This window comes from Diadema antillarum, unplaced genomic scaffold (assembly GCF_040938485.1).
Source record: "Diadema antillarum isolate AM-2024a unplaced genomic scaffold, OU_Dant_1.0 scf00000201, whole genome shotgun sequence".
In the NCBI taxonomy this organism is placed as follows: Eukaryota; Metazoa; Echinodermata; class Echinoidea; order Diadematoida; family Diadematidae; genus Diadema; species Diadema antillarum.
Genome location: NW_027271090.1, coordinates 2,767,375 through 2,793,646, shown reverse-complemented (window position 1 = coordinate 2,793,646; position 26,272 = coordinate 2,767,375). Strand labels below are relative to the sequence as shown.

Genomic DNA, 26,272 nt, shown 5'->3' with positions numbered 1-26,272 from the left:
TTATCCTCGTGATACCGCATACAGCGATGAAATGAAAGTGCCCATGAAATACACAAGAGCGACAGATGGTTGAAACGCGCATCCGCCTCCTTCCGTCGCCGGCGGCGGAGTAGATGTAGACTCTGACGGTGCGGACGCGGTCGGCCAGGAGCCACAGCGCGGGAAATTGTCGGGGGCTGGCGGAAGATCGGCGTCTGTTCCCACGTGGACCAAAAGCCCCATTCCGATCTGAAAAAACAAAGAGCACAAATCTTATCATCACTTTGCTAATGGAGGCAATAACCCACCACAGCTTTTATTTGTGATAAGTACTGAGCGATGAATCTCCATGACACACGCACGGTAATAATATAATACGATCATGACGACAAGATGACTTCTCGACTAGTAAATGCCCCCCATAAAAAAAGAATCCTCAACTAGAATCAAAATAATGCAGACTTTGCCTTTTCGCGTTGTTTTATATCTCTATCTTTATGACAACACAATGATAATGATTTGTAATGTAACAGTAAATAAGCATATGAATGATGATGATTGCACCGGTGACAAAGAAAAACAAAACAGATATTACTGTTTTGCATCAATTTTAAGATTGAGTTTTAGAATCTATCATGAAAAAAGTGAGGTGTTAGCTATGACTATCCTTACACACAATGATGAAACTAAGGTCAGAGACAGAAAGTGAGCATGAATCTGCAAAAAAAAAAAGCAAGACTGATTTAAGTATGCATAATAAGCTAGTTCGGAGTTAGCTCATGGGCGCATTGGTACGAATTACCTTTCTCTTTCTCAGTCGGTTATAGGGGCACTTAACTCGTTTTAGAGCGACATAATGCATAAGCTTTACATAACAATTTATGGGATTCACAATCCTGTTCAAACAAAGAATAGACTTGCGTAGACCAGATGAGCAGAACGATCCGTCAAATTACACTTGGGAAAGCATCCATTTCATTATTTTGCATTGAATGTATTGACAATCTCTTTCTATTGATATAGCCTAATACCACTTTTGCTATCAGGTGGATGTGCTGGCAAGCAGCATTTATAAGTATCTCATGAATAATCATTACATTGCAGATGCTCATCCCAGTGAATTTAAAAACTATTATGCCTGTTGGTCCAACTGACCTTGTTTCTGCTCATGCGCAAAGTGAAACTACAAACTGGCTTATTATCTTGAAAGAAAAACCAAACAAATATATAAAACATTTGAAAGGATTTTACCAAAACTTAAAGGCACAGTGTACCATTGGGAGCAGTGATTTTAAAAATGTTTGAGTTATCACATTTGGTGCATATGTGTAGGTCAGTTGTTTACATCCTAACATATACAAAGATTGCAATAAAAACTAAAGTATACGGAGATACATGTGTACCACCATTTTTTTCACTAAACCACAACTGTAGACAGTTTATTCCAGAAACAATGATTATAACTATTGTTCACATTTTGTTTATTTAACGATACTTAACATTGATTATACTGATTAAAATTTTTACATTTTTTTTAGTTGTTTCTATCCTAAGCTCAAATTTTAGAACTACACTGTATAGTTTGAAGCACTAAAGCTGAGTTTTTGTTTCATCTGCAAATAGTATATAATGCAATCTGGCTTTCGACATTTTACTGAGGGTTTGCTCTTCGGTTCTAAAAGCCGGTGATCAAGGATGAAAGAGATGTACTCACCACTACATGGAACTCGAGATGGCAGTGGAAGAACCACCAGCCTGGGTTGTCTGCTACGAACTGTACGATGGTATAACCGCCGTCTGGAACGATGACGGTATCCTTGAGGGGTGGGTGGTCGAAATTTCGCGCCAAAGCACCTACGAGTACAATGTGATGAATGAGTACTGGGTCATTTTCAAACAGTAGTTTATCTTTCGAGAAATAGTATCATTATGACCTACATGTATATGAAATATTTGCAATTACTCACTCTTGAACCCCTTCTGTGTCAACGAGTAAAATGCGCACAAATTTTTACACACAATATCCTATGGAGAGGAAATGAACGTGGCATACAAATGGTTAACAAGAAGGCACAGAAGCATCAGTATTCCATCGCTCATCCAAACATGGCAGAAAAAAAAGACATTACAAACGCAACCAAACTCGGTGATAAACCTTTCAAATATAGTCAAGCAATTTGAATATGTGCGAAAGTCTTCCTTTTGGTTTTCGTTCGATTCCTGTAGAGAAAATAAATTCGTGTCGAAATCGCAATCAGGGTTGTTGGATAGCTTAACAGTGGCGGATGCAGAGGGGGGTGCCCCTCTTTATTTCTTTGTTAAAACAAAAGAAATGAAAATTAAAAAATGAGACGAAACCTGGAAGCGGCACCAAATATATTTTTTGCCCCCCCCCCCCATTTTACGAAATTCATCATGGATCCGCCCCTACCTTAAATGCATTTTGATTTGACGCCCTGAATGATCAATATCACCTTCACTTTTTGTTGTTGTTTTTTTTTTTTCATTCATATGGATTTTTCCGGTTATAGTGAATTTTTGGAAGCAAGATATAATTATACCTGTACTTACTATCTCATTTTTTTTTTCAGGATCTTTCATTTGATTTGATTTGATTTTTTTTTTTTACACACAAGATTTGGAAGGCAATGAACCGATCCCCCCCCCCCCCCGTCAAAAAAAAAAATGTATTTTTCCCCCTGTTTTCTTATCCCTATATACGTGTTGCACACCTTGTGTGTCTTCTCACCTGCTTTGTCTAGCGCGATGACTTGCTCCAGACTTACTCCGGAACCATTCAACTTTTCCAGGCCGACAACTTGGAAGGAATACCCATGCATGTGGAACGGATGACCGGAATTAAACGTAACGCCCTCATCAATCAGTACGAGTTCAACCGTCTGTGACATCAGAGAATGTTGATTAATAATTAGGACAAGTATCATTAACTTGTTGCGTTATATACACATTTTTAAGATATAAGATTTAAGAAATATAAGAAAAGTTACACAGTGAATAATGCAGTACTAAAAGCAGAAAGCAATGTGATACAAAAAACATCTCAGAACAAAAACAAACAAACACCAAAACCCTAAAGAAATATACACAGTAACATCTATATTCCTTTAAAAATTAAAAGAAATCAAAGTTTTCTATTTTCATTTACAGACTAACTCAATCTAGAATTAACTGTATATCTTTTTACAACTATTCTTTCTTGTTAACAAACTCAAACAGTAATAATAACTATGTAAATCGATAATTTATATTGACACGCATGCTATTCGATGTTTGTATCGAGTATTGTATATAATTATTATTGGATTATATTCACATATAAAACATTTTATTCAAATTGTGGGAGAGAGAGAGAGAGAGAGAGAGGGGGGGGGGGAACGAGACGGAGATATGATTAACTGACTTTTGCGAGCAGTCAGGTATTACACATCCGAAACAGATTTGAGCAGTAATTTGTTCCGAAAATGCGACGAACGCATGCAGGCAAAACTAGAAAATGAGTATTGTCCTTTTATCTTGGATGTGATGGCCCCAGAACCAGCACTGCCTGCCTGTCTCTGCCATTACTACAAAACATATTTATACACACATGCATACACTGGGGCAACTCCTATTCAATAAAGGAAATCTTTGCTTGCACAAAACGTATTCGGGACCACTCTGTGTACTCCATACCCAGTATACTCCTCCTTCATGCGTCTTCATTGAAAGGGAGCCCATGATTCTACGCATATATCAGTCGGAATCAACAGCATGCTATGGTGCATGGATTGTCGCTCTATTTGTTCACACAACAGACCAAACGTGACCGTGCAATTTCACGTAGTTCGATAATTTAATCTTCTCACCTTCTCGAAAACAGAATTAGCGTTGTTTTTTTTTTTCTGGACCTTAACAAGTTTGAGGCTACTTCAAAGTCAACATCACACTCTTGAAACAAGACCATGGTCTGAGAAGAAAACGTGCAACTTTATCCTATTATCTGTCTTCCTCTTGCATGAGAATTTGGTTCAAAGTTCGGTAATAAAACCTCCACATGTTCTCATGAAAAGAGACATTCAGCCACAGTCATGTAATCATACAAATGGGACAATGCGCCATTTACCTTCCAACCAACATGGTCATAAAACTGTAGAATTCCATATCTTTATTCTTCGCAGATTTTTTTTTCAATCAAAGCCTTCAATATACTCTCTTTACTCAAGTCAACTTCAACATGAAGTGCTTTATAGTCAAGGAATTTGGTTTTGTTCCTCGATCTCAAAACCGACTTCACGGCAACGATAGCAGAATATTTTATTATGGCAGAGTGTTTAATTGCCCATTTATGCCTATAGGTGGAAAAGGAACACGTCTTTTCAATTCGATTGGAAGATGTATAATTTCCTGAGTCAAGGGCAATGTTTTGACCTATATAACGAGAGCGTGGAAGTTATTGCAACAAAATGCTCTTTGGTGTTCGAGCCCCTTTTCACAACAAAAATGTCAAGGCACAACTTTATTTAGGAGTGTAGTGACAGTACGCGTACAGGCAGACAGGCCGAGACGTATATAATAGTCATGAGAGTAGAAGCAGGGTGAGTAAATTGATAAAAACATGAACATTGTCAAATTAGTGAAAGAAAACACTTTCAAAACAATAATCGGCATAACATAGATAGTAATGATAGTTGGGAAGCAGGTAGGAATCTCTTTATCTCTATTTCACGTATCAGGACTTGCGACCTTTTACTTCTTACCTGACCGAGCTGGACTGTGATGACGTGAGTACACTCACAGTACTCCTCTGTGCACCTCTCGGTCATGTTCAGCACATCGCTCGCCTCACACAGATCTTCAGCAGGGATGTCAGCCGACTGTGTGAGGGGCGGAGCCGGAGCGAACTTGAACGACACGTGGTTCAGTTGGGGCGAATAGAGATGATGTGTTGATGATATGTCCTCGATGGGATACAGAATCGGGTCGTGGAAATTGTAATTGTTCACCTGGGATAGAGTGAAATTTTCGATGGCGTGACGGAAATCACTATCATTGTTATTACCACTGTTATCATTATCGTGAAGTCACAATATCGTTATCGTCATTTTCATTGTAATTGTCATTACTGTTATCTTCACTACTACTACTACTACTACTACTACTACTACTACTAACTACTACTACTACTACTACTACTACTACTACTACTACTCTACTCTACTACTACTACTACTACTACTACTACTACTCTACTCTACTACTACTACTACTACTACTACTACAGTCTTATCATTGTCATAATCATTGTTATCATCATCAATGTTATCATCGGTTTGGTTTTTTTTGAAGGGGGGATGTAGAGATGTCAACCATGACTTCATGACTCAAACACAAATATGAAATAAAAAGTAAATCTTACAAATAACATGCCTCAATTAAAATGTATAATACCCATGTAGGTGCATGGAATCGTTCGATTTTCGCTTACTAACGATAATAGCAAAACTGCCAAATAGACCACAGCGTACATGTGACGTTATAGCTGATATTGTCAACAACGATGTTTAAAGATCCAGGTATATTTTTGTTTGGGCCTTGCGAGGCCAGGGCGTACGCGGCTGTAACTACAAGGAGCATTCTCGTAATGATAAGCTGATATCTATAAAGGCCAAGAGATACATTAGCGATTCCAGTTGAAGTGGCATTTGGCCTATACTCTTCAAGTTCACTCTAGCTAGACAAATGGATAACAAATCTGAAATCAAGATCTTACGAACATCATTGCGAGGTGTCTGGATGACGGACACTGCTACAAATTACCATTTCACCTTCGAAAGAACCTTACCTTGTAGAAATCATACGCGATGTAATGAGTAACCTTGTTTTCTTGTGGTATGACATCGTTACCTAATATTGACGAAACGAAAAAAATATGTACTAAGTATACGATCATTGACAATTATTATAGAAACTATGACATTTCGAGACCCCGAATGCTGATGTAATAAAAAAAAGAAAGAAAAATAAGGTGTAGTTCTAAATATCGTTCATTTTTTACTCTATATACATACATGTTTGATGGTGTCACGTATTCAAGCATAAGATAGTAAATGACAATAATAAAAGCACAGTTTTATTCCCGGGTTTTCACATAAATAGGCACGAGAAAGCTGAAATATTGGTTGAAAAGTAGTAGGAAATATGGGTCTTCTGCTAAAAGGTCAACTTGGCCGATTTCACTTACAGAAGGTAACGTATCGCTGTCGGCCATTAATCGAAAAAGAAGATTAAAAAAAATACCCGGTGTGTAACTGCAGACACAGCTTGTGGCATTCCCTCAAGTAAAAAAAATGAAAACGAGATAACCAAACGTTCGTCATGTTCATTTATTTGTTTGCTTGTTTGTGAAGGAATACCTATCGAAATCACTTCGTCGATCGTGTAGATGGTTTCGGACGCGGGCTCGTTGAATTCTTGTAGAATGATACCGCCTCTGTCGATATCTTCCGGTTCACTTGGGTCACCGTCAGGGGCGCCCTCGTATCTTACTATTGCTACTTCCTGGACATCACTTGCTCCCCCGAAACCTTTGACGCGAAGCCAGTAATTCCCCGGGTCCTCGTATGCTTCGAGAATGAAGTCAAACCTGGAAGAAATAATGATATTCATAATAATATCAAATGAGATAAGTTTTCAAATCCAATATTTTCTGCGGCAATACAGACTTTTGATTGTGTTTGTGTGTGTGTGGAGGGGGGGGGGGATGCGTATCTCTCACAGTCCCTTGCTGAAGTGCATACTACAATGTTGATATTGAATTATATGATCTGATGGTTGAAAAAAGCAACAAAAACACTCACCAATCCCTCTGAATGTTTGGACACACTCTAGCACTCTAGGTCACACTAGGTTAGTTTTTCATCAGACATGAGTTTTGTCTTGTTCACATCTTTATTCAGAAAGAGGAAGACGGAGAGAACGCAAAAACAAAACAAGAATTTTGACAATGACGTTCCATTACATCTTGCACAAATTTATTGTCCTTGACAATTTTATCCTAAACTTCGCTGGACACGAAGTTTATCCTTAGTATGTTCATCCTGATTATCATTACTATCTCCGTCGAAATTGTGACCAGGAGTCTCTTCGTAGTTATTACTACAGCGAGCATCATCATCATCGTCACGACATGACAGTCATCGTCAGCAGTAACATCCTCCTCGGCTCCTCCTCCTCCTCCTCCTTCTCATCATCATCATCATCGTCGTCGTCACAGTAATGAAAGTGATCATTATCATCATCATCATCACCATCACCATCATCATCATCACCATCACCATCATCCTCATCAGCGTCAACATCATCATCATCATCATCACCATCATCATCATCAACATCATCATCATCATCATCATCGTCATCACCCCTTCCCTCCTTTTTGCTCTCCGCAGAAAAAAGAGAGAGAAAGAAGACAAGCTACCATGTTTGGCTCACCTTTCGCCGCCGTAGACAAAAATGGCGTCAACATCGACAGGCTGGATGTCATGCCCGTCGCTGGCTATGATAGTCAGGTTGTGAGCGTCCACGCTGACTTTGAGGGGGGCATTGGTAATGGCATTACTAATGACCCGGAAGCGGTAACGATAACCCTAAAGAACAGTGAACAGCCATCATTCTCAGTATCAATGCAATTTACAGTGATTACGTGTTGACTGGTTAAGCCTCCTAATCTTTTTAAATATAGTTGCTTCATTTCTTGTTAATTTCTCCAGCTATAATTTTATGGTCAGACTAATAGCCTTGCAATTGCATTCAATAATGTTTGTTTTTGCTTTCCCGAAATAAAAAGGCATACATTGGCTTCATATACAATAAAATTATACGCTTATTGCCAAATTGCGTAAGCTATACGATACTTTTTCTTAAACAGATACATATTATGGAACAACTGTCCACTTACATTGATTTGCCTGATCTCGCTTTGAGTTGAATCCATTTTTGAAAATGCCTTGTATCCTGATTACTTCTTAAGGATAATATTATAGAATGTTTGTTTAGCGGTATGTTTGTATAACTGTGTATCGTGTCAGTTATAATCCATTCGGACAAGGATTTTCATAACATTTTGCCGCCATAGTCAGCCCTCATAATATCCTAACTATTGTGTATGTGTGTGAGAGAGAGATGAGAGATTCCTGAAAATGTGAACTCGGCATCTGGCTACCTGCTTCACGTGTAATATCTCCCTCGCCGTAAACACAGTGGAGTTCGTCTCGGCATCGAAAAAGGGAGCGCGACGTCCTTTGCCGTTGATCAAGATCGAGTCCGGCTTTCCGCTTCCGTCGTCGAAATGATGAGAAGCAAACTTGTCCAGAGTGGGGACGTCAAACCAGTCATGGATGAGGAGTTCGTGCTCGGGCAAGTCGTAGTCATAGAGCGAAATTTGTGGATCCGCCTGTACGCGTTTCGAGAAATTTTGTGACATAATGTTTATGGTTATAGCAAATATTAAATAGATAGCAACATGTCGTAGAAAAGTTTTGATTGTTTGTACGACGTTTTCCATTTTGATTCTAAAATTTTTGTCGAATTCTTGCTGAAACAATTAGAGCTTTGCACATATTTTCTTTCATTGGTAGTATACTTTCGCCTATTAAAAAGTGTATGTTTGGGGATTTTTCCTCCATTTCTGACGTAGAAATCATTCTTACGGTTTCTTTAGTCCTAATCATGCTAATGTGTATTTTCGGAACTCTGCGTGACAACGATTTTCCGTTTCATACAAATGTTTTACCCCCCCCAAAAAAACAAACAAACAAACAAACAAAAACAAAAACAAAAACAAAAACAAAAAAAAGAAAGAAAGAAAGAAAAAGAAAAGGGTGGAAACGTGCTGTGCTACTTATCTACCAGCTCAAGCTTTTATAGTAGAGCGGTTAAGCCCTCAAAATCATGAAATTATTGTGCAAAATTTGACTACAGCATGAAACTTTCACCAGTGTTAGTACATACCGTAAGATTCATTTTAAGATCGGGAAGTAAGTCTGATTTGACCTCCGATGACCTCCAGAGAACTTTAAATATCAGAATATTGATGTTTGGAGGCATTTGTGAATGATAGGTTTAGATCTTGGTTACGATGCACTAAATATGCATTTGCGCTACAAAGAAACTATCTTCCGTTTCCAATGGGCATTGACAGGTTTCTACCTTTGACCTCGGATGACCTTTAGACGTCAATGTCCTCAAAATAATATAATAATGAACTGTGCTGTTATTAGTAAATGATAAACATCGTTAAGATGTACAAAACAAGCATATCTGTTTCACAATGAAATTGTTTGCTTCATATTCCGAAGAGCACAAACAGGTTTCTACCTTTGACCTCTGGTGATCTCTAGAGGATGTACAAAACAAACATATCTGTTTTACAAAAAGTGTAGCCCAGGGGGCATTTCATGAAGGAATTTGTCAGATAAAATATCTGACAAGTCAATTATATCCGACAAGTTTTGAGAAATTCTTTAGTCTGATTGGCTGATTTCTCAAAACTTGTCGGATATAATTGACTTGTCGGACATTTCATCCAACAAGTTCCTTCGTGAAATGCCCCCCCCCCCCATGGCTACTAGCACTTTAAAGGGATGATACAGTATTGGTGGAGATGAGAAGTGGGCTTTAAACTTTTTGCAAGATACCAAGAAAACACTTATGATATTGTACAGAGCATACCATTTTAAGAGGACTTCAAAGTGTATTTGATGAAAATCGAGTTTGGAATGACTGAAATATCCAAAAACAAAGTAAAACAAAGCGATCGTAATAAAGTGTGGGTCACACACTTTATTAGAATCGTTCTTTTTTTTTTGATATCTCAGCCATTTCAAAACCAATTTTCATCAAATAAACGTTGAATTCCTCATAGAATTACATGCTCTTTCATATTTCATAAGAGGTTTCTCGTTATCTCACCAAAAAATATCAGAAACCTGAAATTAGGTCTCAACCGAGACTGTACGATCCCTTTAATAATGATAAAGAATAGAATAGAATAGAATAGAATAGAATAGAATAGAATAGAATAGAATAGAATAGAATAGAATAGGATAGAGAATACAACAGAACATTGCAGTCGTTTTCACAGTCACCTTGTGACGTCAATATGCTCAGTCTTTTCCCCTTCTTGAAGTTTATGAAACCGTTTATCTTCCTTCAAGCCATTTCCTTTTTTTTTTGGTCAATTCTCCTCTCCTAAGAACAGTCTATAGTCATAGGAATTTATGAGTGTGACATGGGCTACTTTCCCCGCTAGTGGTCAGTTCCATCCACTCTCCATCCCCAAAGCCCCGCACCAAATTATGGGGAATGACGTGATGACGTGGAATGACGTGATGACGTGTTTTTGCCCTCTGATCTCCAAACATAAATGACCCTCTAAGTAGGAAGGTCCCCCCTGCCAGAATGTATGTCTCTATTCATTTTTAGCATTTATTGTTTAGTGGAGTGGGTCAGACAGGAGCTCCAAAGACAAATTCAGGGACAACGACCCAGAACAAAGATGACTTTGGATGTCATAAGGACACTAATATCAATTTGGTTTGTCATTTTGTTATCCAAGAAACAATTAAGTCTTTACCAGTGGTTACAGAGAAGAAGTAAACGAAGGAGCTAAAAGGTAGTGGGCGAGTTTTTCAGAAATTGAGATGAATCATTGAAAGTTGAGTTTTCAAAGAAACGAATAGGAGGAGCAAATTGAACATTTGACCAATAAGGAATTAATTTCTAGTGAACACCGCACCCTTATATAAGATTGAGCCAGTGAAATGTTTTAGGGAAAAGAAGTTTGCTAGTAAATTAATTATCAAAAAAACATGTTTGAGCCGAAAAATCAGATACAGTAGCAAGCACAATGGGAGCGGCTTCACACTATCTAGTGAAGTAAAGGCTGCAGAGTATTTTGGAAGTTTGAAGTTAGAAACCACAGAGATAAAGTCAGGAGCTCCCCTTCCTTGGTACATCATGCCCCCTCCAAGTCAGGGTTTATCGACGCTGAACGCACCATCGACCTACGCTGTGAATGTGATGAGGATCTGACTGTCATGATTGAATCGGCGAGGAGCAGCACATGAGGAGAAACTGTGCGTCACGATAAGACAAAACTTTGGTTCACGGCAATTTGGAGTGCAATTACAAACTCCAAATAGTCAACTGGTGTCATCGGAGATGTTGAAGCGCCCTGTTAGACTGATACTAAGTGGACAGTGATGGTGACGAAGAGTTTAATGAGAGCGTGACAGCAAACCGCTCAACGGACGGCCCAGGCACACTGACGAGAGCGACAATGACATGCAGACGAGGACCTCATTCATCGACCGTACCGATGTCGAGATAAGTGGCCACACCCACTAACATCATTTCTCCCAACTAACCAAATCCCCCCCTTTCTCATAGAATACGGTATATGAAATAGTCTCAAAAACGTAAAGACTTACTTAAATGATGAGTGGAATGCTCAAATAAGTTGTGAGGAAAGAAACTTGTTTGTGAATGAAGTCTCTATTTCAGACCTACGGGAAGGCAGGTCGTTGAATAAATATGCCGTTAGCATTGGTGTTATCCGTGTAAATTCTATCACTCTCCTGCATTTTGCAGTTTCTTCTACTTTTGGAATTTTGGTGATGATTGGTGCCTATGAGAGTACCTAACCCCCGACCAGTACAAAGAGAAATTGACAGACCCAAGGGCGTACCGAGGGGGGGTGTTTTGGGTGTTCAAACACCCCCCTTTGCCAAAAGGGGGTGTTTAAGGTGTTCAAACACCCCCCTTGGGCAAGAGGGAGGTGTTTGAGCTATTCAACACCCCTCTTCAGCGATGCTTAGATGTTGACAAATGAAACAAAAGCTGTCTTTACCGCTTTTATTTCCGTTTTGAATTCCGCCTTTCCTTTCTTTTGCGTTCATTTTTTTTCTCTCTCTCTCTCTTCCTTGTTTTAATGTTTGTGTGGATGATGATACATTATGGAGTTACATAATATCATACGCACTAAAGAACTCGTGTACAGTACGTGTTAATACTACGTTACTGCACCGCGCGCGAAGCTGACGCGCAAACAGAAAACCAAATCAAACAAGATAAAAACAGAACATGAATTCCATGAATTCCATGTTTTGTAACGCTGAAATATAAAAATTTTCGGCTCGCTCGCTGCGCCCGCTCGCCAAAATTTATAAAAAAAAAAAATAAGAAGAACAAAACGTAATGATGACGTGGAAATATAAAAATTTCGGGTCACTCACTCGTAGTAATTCAGAGTATTTTTCCAAGTCCTTAGTTTGTTGGCATAAATCGTTATCTATGAAGCCGTCACTATCCCATCTTGATTAGAATTGTAAGATTTAATAACCAAAAAATGACAAGAATTCCATGTTTTGTAAGGTGAAATACAAAAATTGTCGGCTCGCTCGCTGCGCTCGCTCGCCAAAATTTATCAAAATTTATCAGATTTCATATCACCCTCAAAAAAAAAAAACCAAACCTTTTAAGTGCTCGAAAAAGCATATCAAGTGGACTTTTTTAAAGTCCCTATGTGTACCGGGATGGGATTGGGGTTGAACACTGTTGGTATAAATCGTTATCTATAAGACCGTCACTATATCTTGATTAGAATTGTCATTCGAAGATTTAATAACCAAAATTGACAAGAATTCCATGTTTTGTAAGCTGAAATACAAAAATTTTCGGCTCGCTCGCTGCACTCGCTCGCCATAATTCTTCAATATATTTATTACATTTAAAACACCATCAAAAGACCCCTTCTATAAGTGCTTGAAAAAGCATATCATGTGGACTTTTTTAAAGTCCCTACCGGGATGGGGTTGGACACTGTTGGTACAAATCGTTATCTATAAGGCCGTCACTATGATTAGAATTGTAATTCGAAGATTTAATAACCAAAAATGACAAGAATTCCATGTTATGTATAAAGCTGAAATATACAAATTTTCGGCTCGCTTGCTGCGCTCGCTCGCCAAAATATATCAAAATTTAGGGTTGCCTATAAATACATTTAAATCACCCTCAAAAGACCCCTCTTAAATTTTGGCTCGCTCGCTGCGCTCGCTCGCCAAAATTTATCAAAATTTATCAGATTTTATATCACCCTCAAAAAAAAAAAACCTTTTAAGTGCTCGAAAAAGCATATCGAGTGGACTTTCGCTCGCATTTAATCGTTATGCCATTCTCCTGATGTTACTGCCAGCAACTGCCAGCAGTTGCTCCCGGTGCGCTCCCTCCCCTTAATTTCTAAAGCGAAAAAATATAGCTGCCAACGGCAGTTTGGGGACTTAAAATGTCAAAATTTTCAAGCTCGCTCGCTTCGCTCGCTCGCATTTAATCGTTATGCCATTCTCCTGATGTTACTGCCAGCAACTGCCAGCAGTTGCACCCGCTGCAACCCCCTTAATTTCCAAAGCAAATATATATATATATATATATATATATATATATATATATATATATACATATATTATTATACATAGCTACAAACGGCAGTTTGGGGACTGTAAAATGTCAAAATTTTCAAGCTCGCTGGTCATACCTCCCCCAATCATGAACATAAACCGACACCCTTGACTACCAGTGGCGGATCCAGGGGGGGCACCGGGCGCCCCCTCCCTCCAATGCGAAAAAATATATATACATGTAGCTACAAACGACAGTTTTTGGACAGTAAAATGTCAAAATTTTCAAGCTCGCTCGCTTCCCTCGCTCGCATTTAACCGTTATATTCCATTCTCCTGATGTTACTGCCAGTAATTGCCAGCAGTTGCGCCCGGTGCGCCCCCTCCCCCCCCCCCCCCCGAATTTCCAAAGCGAAAAAATATAGCTACAAACGGCAGTTTGGGGACTGTAAAATGTCAAAATTTTCAAGCTCGCTCGCTTCGCTCGCTCGCATTTAATCGTTATGCAATTCTCCTGATGTTGCTGTCAGTAATTGCCGGCAGTTGCGCCCGGTGCGCCCCCTCCCCTTAATTTCCAAAGCGAAAAAATATAGCTACAAACGGCAGTTTTGGGACTGTAAAATGTCAAAATTTTCAAGCTCGCTTGCTTCGCTCGCTCGCATTTAATCGTTATGCAGTTCTCCTGATGTTGCTGTCAGTAATTGCCAGCAGTTGCGCCCGGTGCGCCCCCTCCCATTAATTTCTAAAGCGAAAAAATATAGCTACAAACGGCAGTTTGAGGACTGTAAAATGTCAAAATTGTCAAGCTCGCTCGCTTCGTTCGCTCGCATTTAATCGCTTTGCAATTCTCCTGATGTTGCTGTCAGCAAATGCCAGCAGTTGCGGCCGGTGCGCCCCTTGCCCTTAATTTCTAAAGCGAAAAAATATAGCTACAAACGGCAGTTTGGGGACTGTAAAATGTCAAAATTTTCAAGCTCGCTCGCTTCGCTCGCTCGCATTTAATCGTTATGCAATTCTCCTGATGTTGCTGTCAGTAATTACCAGCAGTTTCGCCCGGTGCGCCCCCTCCCCTTAATTTCTAAAGCGAAAAAATATAGCTGCCAACGGCAGTTTATAGGGACTTATAAAATGTCAAAATTTTCAAGCTCGCTCGCTTCGCTCCCTCTCATTTAATCGTTATGCCATTCTCCTGATGTTACTGCCAGCAACTGCCAGCAGTTGCACCCGGTGCAACCCCCTTAATTTCCAAAGCAAATAAATAAATATATATATATATATATATATATATATACACATATATACATATATCATTATACATAGCTACAAACGACAGTTTGGGGACTGTAAAATGTCAAAATTTTCAAGCTCGCTCGCTCCGCTCGCTCGCATTTAATTGTACAATTATGCAATTCTGATGTTGCTTCCGGCCATGAGGTGCGCCCCCCCCCCCCAATGTCTTGACCCACGGTACGCCACTGAACACCCCCCTCTAAAAAATCCTGGGTACGCCTATGGACAGACCAATCCAATATTCATCCGCCTCTGTACAATATTGGTCGCCGGCTTGGACAAAGTCGTAAGGACTTTGGTAACGTACGCAATAATGACGTTGTCTTCATATATTCCAAAGAGCACAGACAGGTTTCTACCTTTGACCTCTGATGACCATGACAGGTCAATGACCTCAAACTATCAGAATATTGATGTTTGGCATCATTGATTAATGGTAAACATGATGATGTTCTAGAGAGCGTAGGCCATATTTATTAATCTGGTCTGGTGCATACCGAAAACGAATCCCCCCCCCAAAAAAAAACAAAAAAAAAACAAAAAACAAAAACAAAAACAAAAACAAAAACAAAAACAAAAACAAAACCACACACACACACACAGACACACAAAAAAACATAATTAAACAATTGACCATTGACCCTTGCCCAAAACACTGCCCCGGAGGTTAACCCCCCCCCCCCGGCCCCACGCTTAGAAAACACACACACACAAACACTTTTTTTTTCAATGATATTTTATTGATTTCATTCAAATCAATCATAAATCAACCCATTCTGGGTGTAACATGAACATAAAAACGGTACAAATGCCATTCAAAAGACAAATCCATTACCAACTTATACTGCCCATCATCTCCCTTCAAACATAACAACTCGATTATAAATCAATCCTACTGACCATTTCTTCACGAGAAAGTATTGACATGTACAAAAAAAAGTATATATATATATATATATATATATATATATATATATGTGTGTCTTTGACTATGGTATACTTATACTGCCAATCATCTCTCTTCAACATAACAACTCGATTATAAATCGAGTATGTAAGGGTATATACATAAAAAAGCAACAAAAATACGTTATACAAAACTAGAATGAAATCATTTCATTGAAAATCAAATCCCCATCCCCACCAACCCCGATGCACTGAAACCTATCCCACACCCCCACCACAATCCCAAACACATACATCCACAACCACCACACACATACACCCCAAACACCGACACACATACACACCAACACCAAAAACGCGCATACACACATACAACCCCACACACAAAACACCCCGAAGCGATACCACTTTCCTTCCTAATGAAAACGACTTCCAAATGTTGATTGATACATACAACATACAAGCGTGTAATGGCCGTATGCAGAAAAGCATTGTCCGCCCGCACCCAAATACCGCTCCAAATACCCATTCAAATTCACCAAACAAAACTCATCAAACTCCTATAGCTGCGGACAAAATCCTATAACTTTTACACCACCAAAAACTCATCCCTCCCCGCGCGCGGCCAATGACACATTATATTGCCTTCACCACTGATAACTACACTGTACTAATAAAAAGAAAAAAGAAAACAAAACAATACTTAAGCTCTCGTTTCAGAAACATTTTCCCATTTCGGCAAATGTAATCCCAACTTATTCCTTTTTATAGCAATTTCTTTTTCTTCATCCCGAAAACTTATTATTCTTTTACAAATTTCCCCCAAAGTAGGAATTTTTCCCTCCGACCTAGATCTAAAAATGATATATTTCAAAATAAAAATTATTGTACTATAAAATTTTACTTTTGGATCCCTTCCCGTAACACCAAAATGAACGTCTCTCCACTCTATATTTCGAAGATCTGCCATCTCAAACCTATCTATCACTTCCTGCCACAAATTCTTAACATACACACAATCCCAAAATAAATGTTTATATGTTTCTACCGATTGCTCACAAAAAGAACACCGGTTATTTGCAACGAAACCAAACTCAAAAAGATTTTCCTTTGTATAAACAACTCCATGTAATAATTTATACTGAAATTCCCTAAGTTTTGTTAGAAGTGTTGTCATTCTTGGTCTTAAAAATATATGTGTGATTTCCTTTTTCGAAAACAAATAATCATTTTGGCCATCTTTCATTCGTAGAACATACAATTGCTGTAAATTTGTAACAAAGAGTTCATACACCTTTCTAAATGAAACATCTTTCAATAAAATTACATTCTCAAAAATTTTCAAAGAAATATTATATTCCTCTTTATCAACAGAATAAAAATCATATATATTTCCCTCAAATTTCTGGCTTCTTACAACAACCTCCCCTATTTCCCAAACTTTAACTATATTTTCACTATCTAATCCTAACCTGTGAAAATATACTGCTGATCTCATACGATCTTTTTCCAAAATTTGCTTCACTAAATAAATATTCTTCCTATATAAATTTTCACAAAAAATCATTTTCCCTTTACACAAATAATCCTTATTATTAAAAAAAGATTGGATTAATCTTGCCTTCTTGATAATTCCGGTTATTCTCCATTTCTTGCCATGCCCTCAAAATTTCTAAATAAAACAATGGTACATTAAACTTTAGAAATCGTATATCATAATTGCACAAAAATATGAATCTTCCTCCCGCAGTCCTAAAAATATAATTAAAAAAAAGTTTCCATCCCATGAGCTTCTCACCATATAACAATCGCTTCAACCACATAATTCGTTGACTCTTAACAAACAATTCAAAATTTGTCATTCTAAGACCGCCCTCACTATAATCCTGATAACAAATAACCCTTTTAATTCGATCTTTACCATTCCATATAAATTCAAAACAAATTTCATTGATATCTGCCACTACCCACTTTGGAACCTCTATTGATGAAGATACATAATATAATTTAGACAGAGCATAATGTTTTGAGCAAAAATATTTTTCCCATTACAGTCAAATCTCCTTGTCTCCACCATCCCAAAAGTCTTTTAATCTTACTCAGTATCTCTTTATAATTCATTTCTTCTCTGACCTTAATATCCAATGCAAAATACACTCCTAAAATCTTTATTTCAGTTACAACATTACCCATGGGTAATCTTTCATGTTCTCCCTTTTTTATTCCCTATACTCATTACCTTTGTTTTATCAATATTAACCTTCAAACCACATAATTCATAAAAATCCTTAAATATTTCCTGTATTCTGATAATTGATGACCTATAATAAAGTCATATCATCAGCATATAAAACTTGTCGAACCTCAAAATTCTCAAACTGAATACCTCTAATCCCATTATCCCTTCTCACCGCCTGCGCCAGAATTTCCATTACCAATAAAAACAAATATGGTGATAACGGGTCGCCTTGCCTCACCCCTCGCTTTATATCAAAATAACCTGTCGAAACACCTCCGTTCATAACACAACTACTTATTCCATTATACATGATTTTCACCCAAGAACAAAACGACTCACCAAACCCAAATAATTCTAACACCTTAAATAAGAATTTGTGCGAAACTGAATCAAACGCTTTTTCCAAATCAACTGCTATCAAATATGCCTCTTCTTCGCAGTAATTATTACAATAGAAAATCATATCGTCTATCAAACGCAAAGCCTCACCAATATACCTGTTTTCTATATAACCAACTTGATCCAGATGAACAATCTCATATAAAACTCCCTTTATTCGCTTTGCCATTATCTTAGAAAGCATCTTATAATCCGTGTTCAACAAAGTAATCGGTCTATAATTCTTTATAAATAATGGATCTTTGCCCTCTTTTTCAATCAATGTTATTACACCTTGTTTTTGAGACGTTGCTAAACAACCTTTCTCAAAAGCTTCATTGAAAACTTCAACCAATAAACTTCCTATTTGTGGCCAAAATGTAAGATAAAATTCAACTGTAAATCCATCATTCCCAGGTGATTTATTTAAGTTCATACTTTTTAAACACTTCCAACATTCCTTCTTAGTAATTTTTCCTTCACAAAAATTCTTACTGTCATCACTTAATTGAGGAATGTCTTTACAAAATACACTTTCTCTGAAATCATCACACACTGATTCATCTTCTGAATACAGATTTCTATAAAAATTTCTAATCAATCGCATTATTACATCCTTCTCTTTAATCACATCTCCCTTATCATCGCACATTTCCCGTATAACCGTTTTCTGTTTATTCGACTTGAGCAACTGCTCAAAACACTCTTGATTCTGTTCACCCTCTTCATACCAGACCACTCTTGACCTAACTTTTAATCCATCCGTATACACATTATACAATTTCTTCAATTCCGTTTTTTTACTCTCTATATCCTTTAAAATTCCACCACTATCAGGAGACGACAGAAGATTTTTCTCCAAAATATCTATTTCATATTCCAATTGCTGTATACTTAATCTTCTCTCCTTTGATTTTTTCTTCGAAAATTTCATTGCAAAATTTCTCATTTTCATCTTTAAAAAATCCCGGAAAGAAGATTTAGTATCAAACTCCGTCAACCACTGTAATTCGATACTTTTTATTTCTCCATTCATTCCCTGTACAAATTCCTTATCAAAATACAAACTATTATCAAATTTCCAATAAGACTTCCCATAACTTTCATTATATCGAATAGATTTCAGTTGTAAAAAAATCCCAGAATGATCAGGTGCTACTGATGATATAATCTCACATGTTCTTACTGAACTTTCCAAATCCTTTGATATAAACCAGTAGTCTAAACGACTTTGAACCAGCGGAGCGATTTGCCTAAAAGTAAGTCGCTTTAACACTGGGTTCCGTTTTCGCCATATATCAGTCAAATTCATTTTCTTTAAAAAACCCACACACACTCACCCTCACAGACACACAGACACACACACACACACACACACACACACACACACACAATTCCGCCGCCCCTGTTTAGGTGTACTCTTTAGGAAAATTGAACATTGAATTGTAAAGTGCACGTCACCATGTCCCCGGGGAAGAAATATTAATTACACTGTATAATGCACTCGCAGATCTGTCAAACCTGTACCGCCCCACCCTGGCAAAATGCAGCAAGTGACAAATGCGATATATTTCTTATAAATGAAGAAATATTACGCTGGTGATTCCAATGACATATCTCAATAGAATTGATTTCTACGCCATATTTTTTTTCCCAGGAAAACATCAATAAATCGGATTCGAGTAGTTTGTTGAACCCTCCCCCCCCCCCGCTAAAGTAGTACAGGACGTATAATATATATATATATATATATATATATATATATATATATATATATATATACACACACACAAGAGGGTAATTATTTAACAGGAATTACTTTCATTTCCGTTTGAAGACATTTCAAGACAAGCAGTCTGATAGGTTAAAAGTCAAATCATTCTACTGTCTTGTGAACATACTTGTATCTTTAGCGAAATCTGCTCGAGTACGTGGACGGTGATAAGTAGGCCCCTACAAATCACTCTGTCGAGTAAATTATGTATGGACCAAATGTATTGTGTTGAAAAGTTCTTGGTAATTCTTTTGCAGGCAAAATGTGCACATGAAAATTCCGATGTTAAGAGCATGTGATGGGAAATGTAAACAGTATGTGCGAATGCTTCTATAATTAATTCCTGCTAGACTTATTTGTTAGTGGGAAAAAGAAAAGAAAAGAAAAAAAAAGAAGAGAAGTCTCCCTTCGTGAGAGATGTTGAGATCCCGCTCTACCATGTCTACACCACAACGTCTACTGACATGACTGATATCAAAGCTGGAGGTGGGTTGGAATGTCTTGTATAGAGCACCAAGCGTAAGTGCAGATTAAGTGGCACGCTATATTTAGAAGAGAAACAATACTTTGTTTCACATTGTTAGTGGGTAGAAGACAGAAAAAAGAAGTCTCGCTTCATGAGAGATGTTCAGATCCCGCTCTACACCACAACGCCTACGGATGTCTAGACTATAGGTTGGAGGTGGGTTGGAATGCCTTGATATCGGAGCACCAACCGTAAGTGCTGATTAATTGGCACGCTATTTTTAGAAGAGAAACAATACTTAGTGTCACACAAGATGATAGCAGAAAGACAACTGATAATCATCCGTTCATGTGAAATAGAGCAGAAGTTTTTCAAAACATTTCAAGAGGCACCTTGGTGAGTTACAGTCTGTTAAACATGTCAATGTGATGTGAAAAACAAATTGAAGGCCACCTGCAATAGGCCACCGGCAATACAGCCTCACATTTTCGGACATCAACAACTTTGATCAACACGTTCATTATAAATATACTCGTAATGGAGAGGGAAAATAAGAAACAACAACATTGCAAGATTGATGAAATTCTGCTAAGACAACAGACGGGAATTGATTCCACGTAAAATACACAAATATGTATTTTGATTTTTCCATGCATTTTTCCCATATCATTACACACAAAGCAGTGTCAAGAATTGCAAAATGTGGGAAATGCTAAAAATTAACCTGATATAAACTCTCAATCTCTTGAAGTATATTGGGATTGAAGAAAGTTTGAAATTAATTGGATGTAGAATCTTTGTTTTGTTGAATTTATGTGCTTTCAATTTGTCTAGTTTGCTATAGATTTTCAAAATTAAGGGATGTAAATTCGGCAGTTATAGAGATCACTACTAAATACAATTAAACCTGACTTTAATCATTTAGGTGAATTCCTTATTGTAAATCAGGACAGTACCGTTGATATTTTCCACCTGGTGTAAGAAATAGTTATTTAGAATACCGTTAAGAGTGTACTATTGTACTTGGTACCATATCCCCTGGTGACGCCATAAGGGTACAGCTGTATGTTTCACAGGTATAACGTCATTTAAGGCGGTACATGCCGTAATACGTCATTTATGACGACATTCAAGGTCCATTAACATTCTTAGGTGCTTGGACATGGCTGGGGAGTATCTTTGGGAGAGCGTCACGAGACCGACCCACGAATCATACAGCTCACGAGTAATACAGCCCATGAGTTCGACACTGTTATTTAAAAGCAAACAAGGCCCACAAGACCGACACATGAAGCCCCTAGTTGTAATGTCGAACTCGTGGGCTATTTTTACCTATAATGTCGAACTCATGGACCGTATTACTCGTGGACCTTTTTTCAATGTCGAACTCGTGGGTGCATAACTCGCGGTTGTCGGTCTCATGGGATGGTCCCGTATATTTGCCTATATAGCTAACACTGTAGGACACAGGTCCTACAGTTGGGCATACCGCGTATACTTGATATGGTGTTCAGCTCACTGCGTGCAGCCTGAGCACGACCCGATAATTGAGAACTTCTGCCTGAGAACGGATTGTAGCCTACCCCGTGAGTCAAAAAGAAGCTTTCTTATCATCTTGTGCATCCTGTACTCTATGTGCAATGCACCCATCACAGCGACAAGCTTGTCTTCACCCAAACTGTTTAGATATTGCCATTGGAAGACTATAAATGATCACATACAGTGACTGTGCACCTATAACAACGCTGCTCTGACCTCAGGATGTCTACCCAGTTTAGGCGTGGAGGAGAGCTGTGTGCCGATCCCGCCCATCGCGTGCTTCACTGAAGACGCAGATACTGCCCTGTCTTGAAAGAGATCGATGGTATAGATCTAGATTAATTTCAGCAGGAGGTTACACTGAATCATCACTTGCTGACAGAGTTTTAACCGGATCATGCAGGTGATATTACCCGCTGCAGTGGCGTACCCGCTGCAGTGGCGTACCCTGATGCAAACCGGATTGCGGCCATATTGGAAACAAGAAATATTTGGGCATGGGGGCACCACTCTTGGCCAGGCCCAATTGTTAAGGAGTATAGAGTATAGGGAAGACAATTAGAGCAAATAGTAGTTCCACTCCTTTTTGGATGTGAGGTACCTAAAGAGGTCATTAAAAATGCCCCAAATTGCCTGACTTAATAACTCAAACTTAATTGGATGACAATAGCAAGTTGCAAGACACAGGATTTTTTCGTGTGGAATGCATGTTAGGCCTTACAGTATGCCGTTTTCCAGATGGTCCATGATGTGACTGTATGCCCCAGGACCATGAGTCATTCATCGGAATCATACAGCCCACGAGCTTGACACTGACCACCACAGGCCCGCCAGCTCGAAACTAGGTAACATTGCCCATGAGCTTGACGCTATAGGCAAACCAGGCCCATAAGAGTCCGACACATTGGGAGGGGGGGGGGGGGGGTCCACGAGACCTACACTGAATAGATTAAGCTCTCTGATGTAATATCAATCTCGTGGGCCTTGTTTTCCTCGAGTGTCGAGCTCGCGGACAGCACAGTGTGTAGGTCACGGGATGTATGACTAGTGGGCTGCGTAACTCATGGGCTGTACGACTCTTGGGTTGTTTGACTTGTGACGTACACCCGATGAGGTGGTTCTGTTGTTTTCTGGTTAGCATCTTTCACCCTTTCATCCAGTTCAAGGGACTTTGCCATAATATGCCTGTTCACAAGCTATTAAGCATCAACCAAAAATATGGTACTCCTCTCTCCACCTTTCATGTTTAAAGGGGATGGCTAGTAACCGATCAATGGGAATCAGTGGGAATGCTGAGGGATGATTGTTCCAATCCTTGTGGGATTCATTTAAGAGTATGGTTTGTTGTATGAAAATTATCTGCTTCAGAATGGTCTCATATTCAAGTAATGTGCAGATTAATGCTCCGTCACTGACCAGGCACGCTGACCTGGAAACATTAAACTGCACATTACTTGAATATGAGACCATTCTGAAGCAAATGATATTCACACAAAAGGTACTCTTAAATGAATCCCACAAGGATTGGAACAATCATCCTCTGGCATTCCCACTGCTACCCACTGATCAGTTACTAGCCATCCCCTTTAAGCGTACAAACTTTACCCAGTGCAAATTGGATAATGTTGCACATAATTTCATGCAAGCTACTCTGCATAACTAACCCAAACATGAATATTGTATTTGAGGTCACTGCCATCACTGAAGACACGTACACATTTAAGCTTCATTTCTGAAGTAAATTGACCGCTCACATTCCTGAGACCTGTTACTATGAACCAATGCTCTGTGGAATATGCATACATACTTTGATTAACGTCAAGGCGTGATTTGTACATGATTAAACATTTGGGATTTAACCAATAAAGCCAAACATCAATATATGTAATCCTATTCAAATTCTGATATTCTAAAAGTCTGACCTCACATTGTCCTGAGAGGTCAAAGTTGGATATACACAGGGTAATGACCAATGTTCTGTGAAATGAGAAGACACTTCTAATGCTAATAGCATAATGCATGATTGCACACCATGTATTAGTTAATCATTGAATAAGCATCAAATATCAATATTCTGATATTTTGAGGTCATTGACCTGTCACATATTCTCAGAGGTCAAAGGCAGAGACATATAGATAATTTTCTTTGAGCTGAGGAATAGGAAAACGCTTCAGTTGTAACATAAATGAATTAATTTGGACATCGCTATCATGTTTATCATCAACCAATTGCACCAAATATCAATATTCTGATAATTTGAGGTCATTGACCTCTGGAGGTCATCGGGGGTCATAGGTAGAAATCTGTCGAGGATCTGTGGAACATTGAGGCAATTCGACTGAGAAAAATATGGTTTTAGTACAACATTGCCGTATTTATCATTAATCAATAACGCAAAATATCAATATTCTGATATTTTAAGGTCATTCACCTCTGGAGGTCATCAGGGGCCAACGGTAGAAACCTGTCAGGGCTCTGTGGAACATGAAGACAATTCCACTCCAACAAAAAATAGTTTTTAATACATCATTACCATGTTTAACATTAATCAAAGACGCAAAATATTAATTTTCTGAAATTTTGAGGTCATTGACGTCATCAGAGGTTAATTCAGACTTACCTCCCGATCTTAAAATGAATCTTATAGCATATGTACTAACACTGGTGAACGTTTCATGCTTTAGTCAAATTTTGCACAATTTTTGGGCTTATCTGCTCTACTAATAATATTTCTCTCAGCTGATTCTGAATCATTCGTCTGGAGAACAGTATTCCACGACCCATGATATTTACTGCTAAAGGTCAGCTGACTGCAGCAGCCACGTATTCTAGATAGATACCCTTAGATAGTTATGTTCATTTTGTTCATTTTTCCATCCGTGAAGATGGCTGGATAGCCCATATTCAGCTACACTAAGCTGGTCTTCCATGGGGTCCAGTTGGATGTGGGGTGGGACCACTTCACCGGGTTAGACACCCTGCTCTTTGCGATGAATGAATGAAGCGGGATCTTTTACGTGCATGAGCTGTGACTCTCTCATACACGGGACCTCCATTTTATGTCCTATCCGAGGGACAGAGTGTTTTGCCTCTTGCTAGAGGGGACGGTATGTTTACACACAACATTGCTCAGTCCAGACTCGGGTTCGAACCCGGGCCGCGTGATCGTGAGGCAGACGCGCTACCGACTGAGCCAACTCACCGCCCATGTATGTAGAAGAGGGCAATGTCAGACCCATCAAAATGATTCGACCATTACCCTTGAGAAATGATAACATATAGGCCAAATTGGCAAGATTTCAAACCTACATAGTAGCTATTTATACGAAGAAATGAACTCTTTCTTCAACAATGATAATTTTACCTGTGCGGGTTCCCTCACGATCAGTGCTCCAAACATTCCATCTGAACGATGCATTCCTGAATGACCGTGCCACCAGTGAGTACCCGAATGTTCTGCAACCATCTCGTAGGTGAAGCTGGTGAACTCCGTTATTGGACACTGCGTTACCATGGAAACCCCATCCATGTAGGGCGTGTTCCTCTGGGGGAAACCGTGCCAGTGAATGCTTGCGCCCTCACCGTTTATCATGTGATTGTAGACGTTAACCTCAATCGTATCTCCTTTACATACCTGAAAAATAGCAACGCGAATGCAAATAATATTAATAAATGTATGATCTCTATTCTAACATGACAGACGAAAGTTAGGAACATACATTTTCGATGAATTGATATGTCCGCTTCGATTAAAAAAAAAAATACGGATATCATCAACGCATTTGTATACCAGAGTGCCCTTTATTGCAACGTATGCGCACACGCACACACATGCGCGTGCGCACACACAATTAATTATGCCATCTGCAATATTTTCAGGACTGAAGGAGGCAGAATAAACAGCAGAAGAAGTAAAAAAAAGAAGAATGAGAAGGAGGAGAAGGAGGAAGAAGAAGATATTCTTGGGATATAGTTCCCTGTACGCACTGAAATTGGGATTTGGCTCAAATTATGCAGAGTGGTCCATGAATGCATTTCATACCTCAACAGCGGGTCCAGGAAACATCCTATTGACCACGGTGATCGGTCGATGAACGCCATTCAGTGGAATGCAGTGGGGTCGAGAGCAATCGGTCAGGTTTGAGGGACACCCGTAGCAGGCCTTGGACATAGAGTAGTACCACTCCAGACTGAAGTTATATCGGCAGTGTTTTGGTGCTGGTGGCCATTCACACTCCCTGGC

General features: G+C 38.8%; 1 protein-coding gene across 1 annotated transcript; it reads right to left on the bottom strand.

The window, feature by feature from the left end:
- Nucleotides 1-26,272, bottom strand: LOC139723830 (uncharacterized). The gene is made up of 10 exons (XM_071635035.1): nucleotides 26,072-26,272; nucleotides 25,394-25,663; nucleotides 8,201-8,431; nucleotides 7,471-7,625; nucleotides 6,393-6,622; nucleotides 5,822-5,883; nucleotides 4,737-4,982; nucleotides 2,729-2,879; nucleotides 1,694-1,833; nucleotides 1-228 (listed from the first exon to the last, which is right to left on the bottom strand). Exons 1-10 carry the CDS (start codon nucleotides 26,198-26,200, stop codon nucleotides 1-3), a joined length of 1,842 nt encoding a protein of 613 aa, XP_071491136.1. The 5' UTR covers nucleotides 26,201-26,272.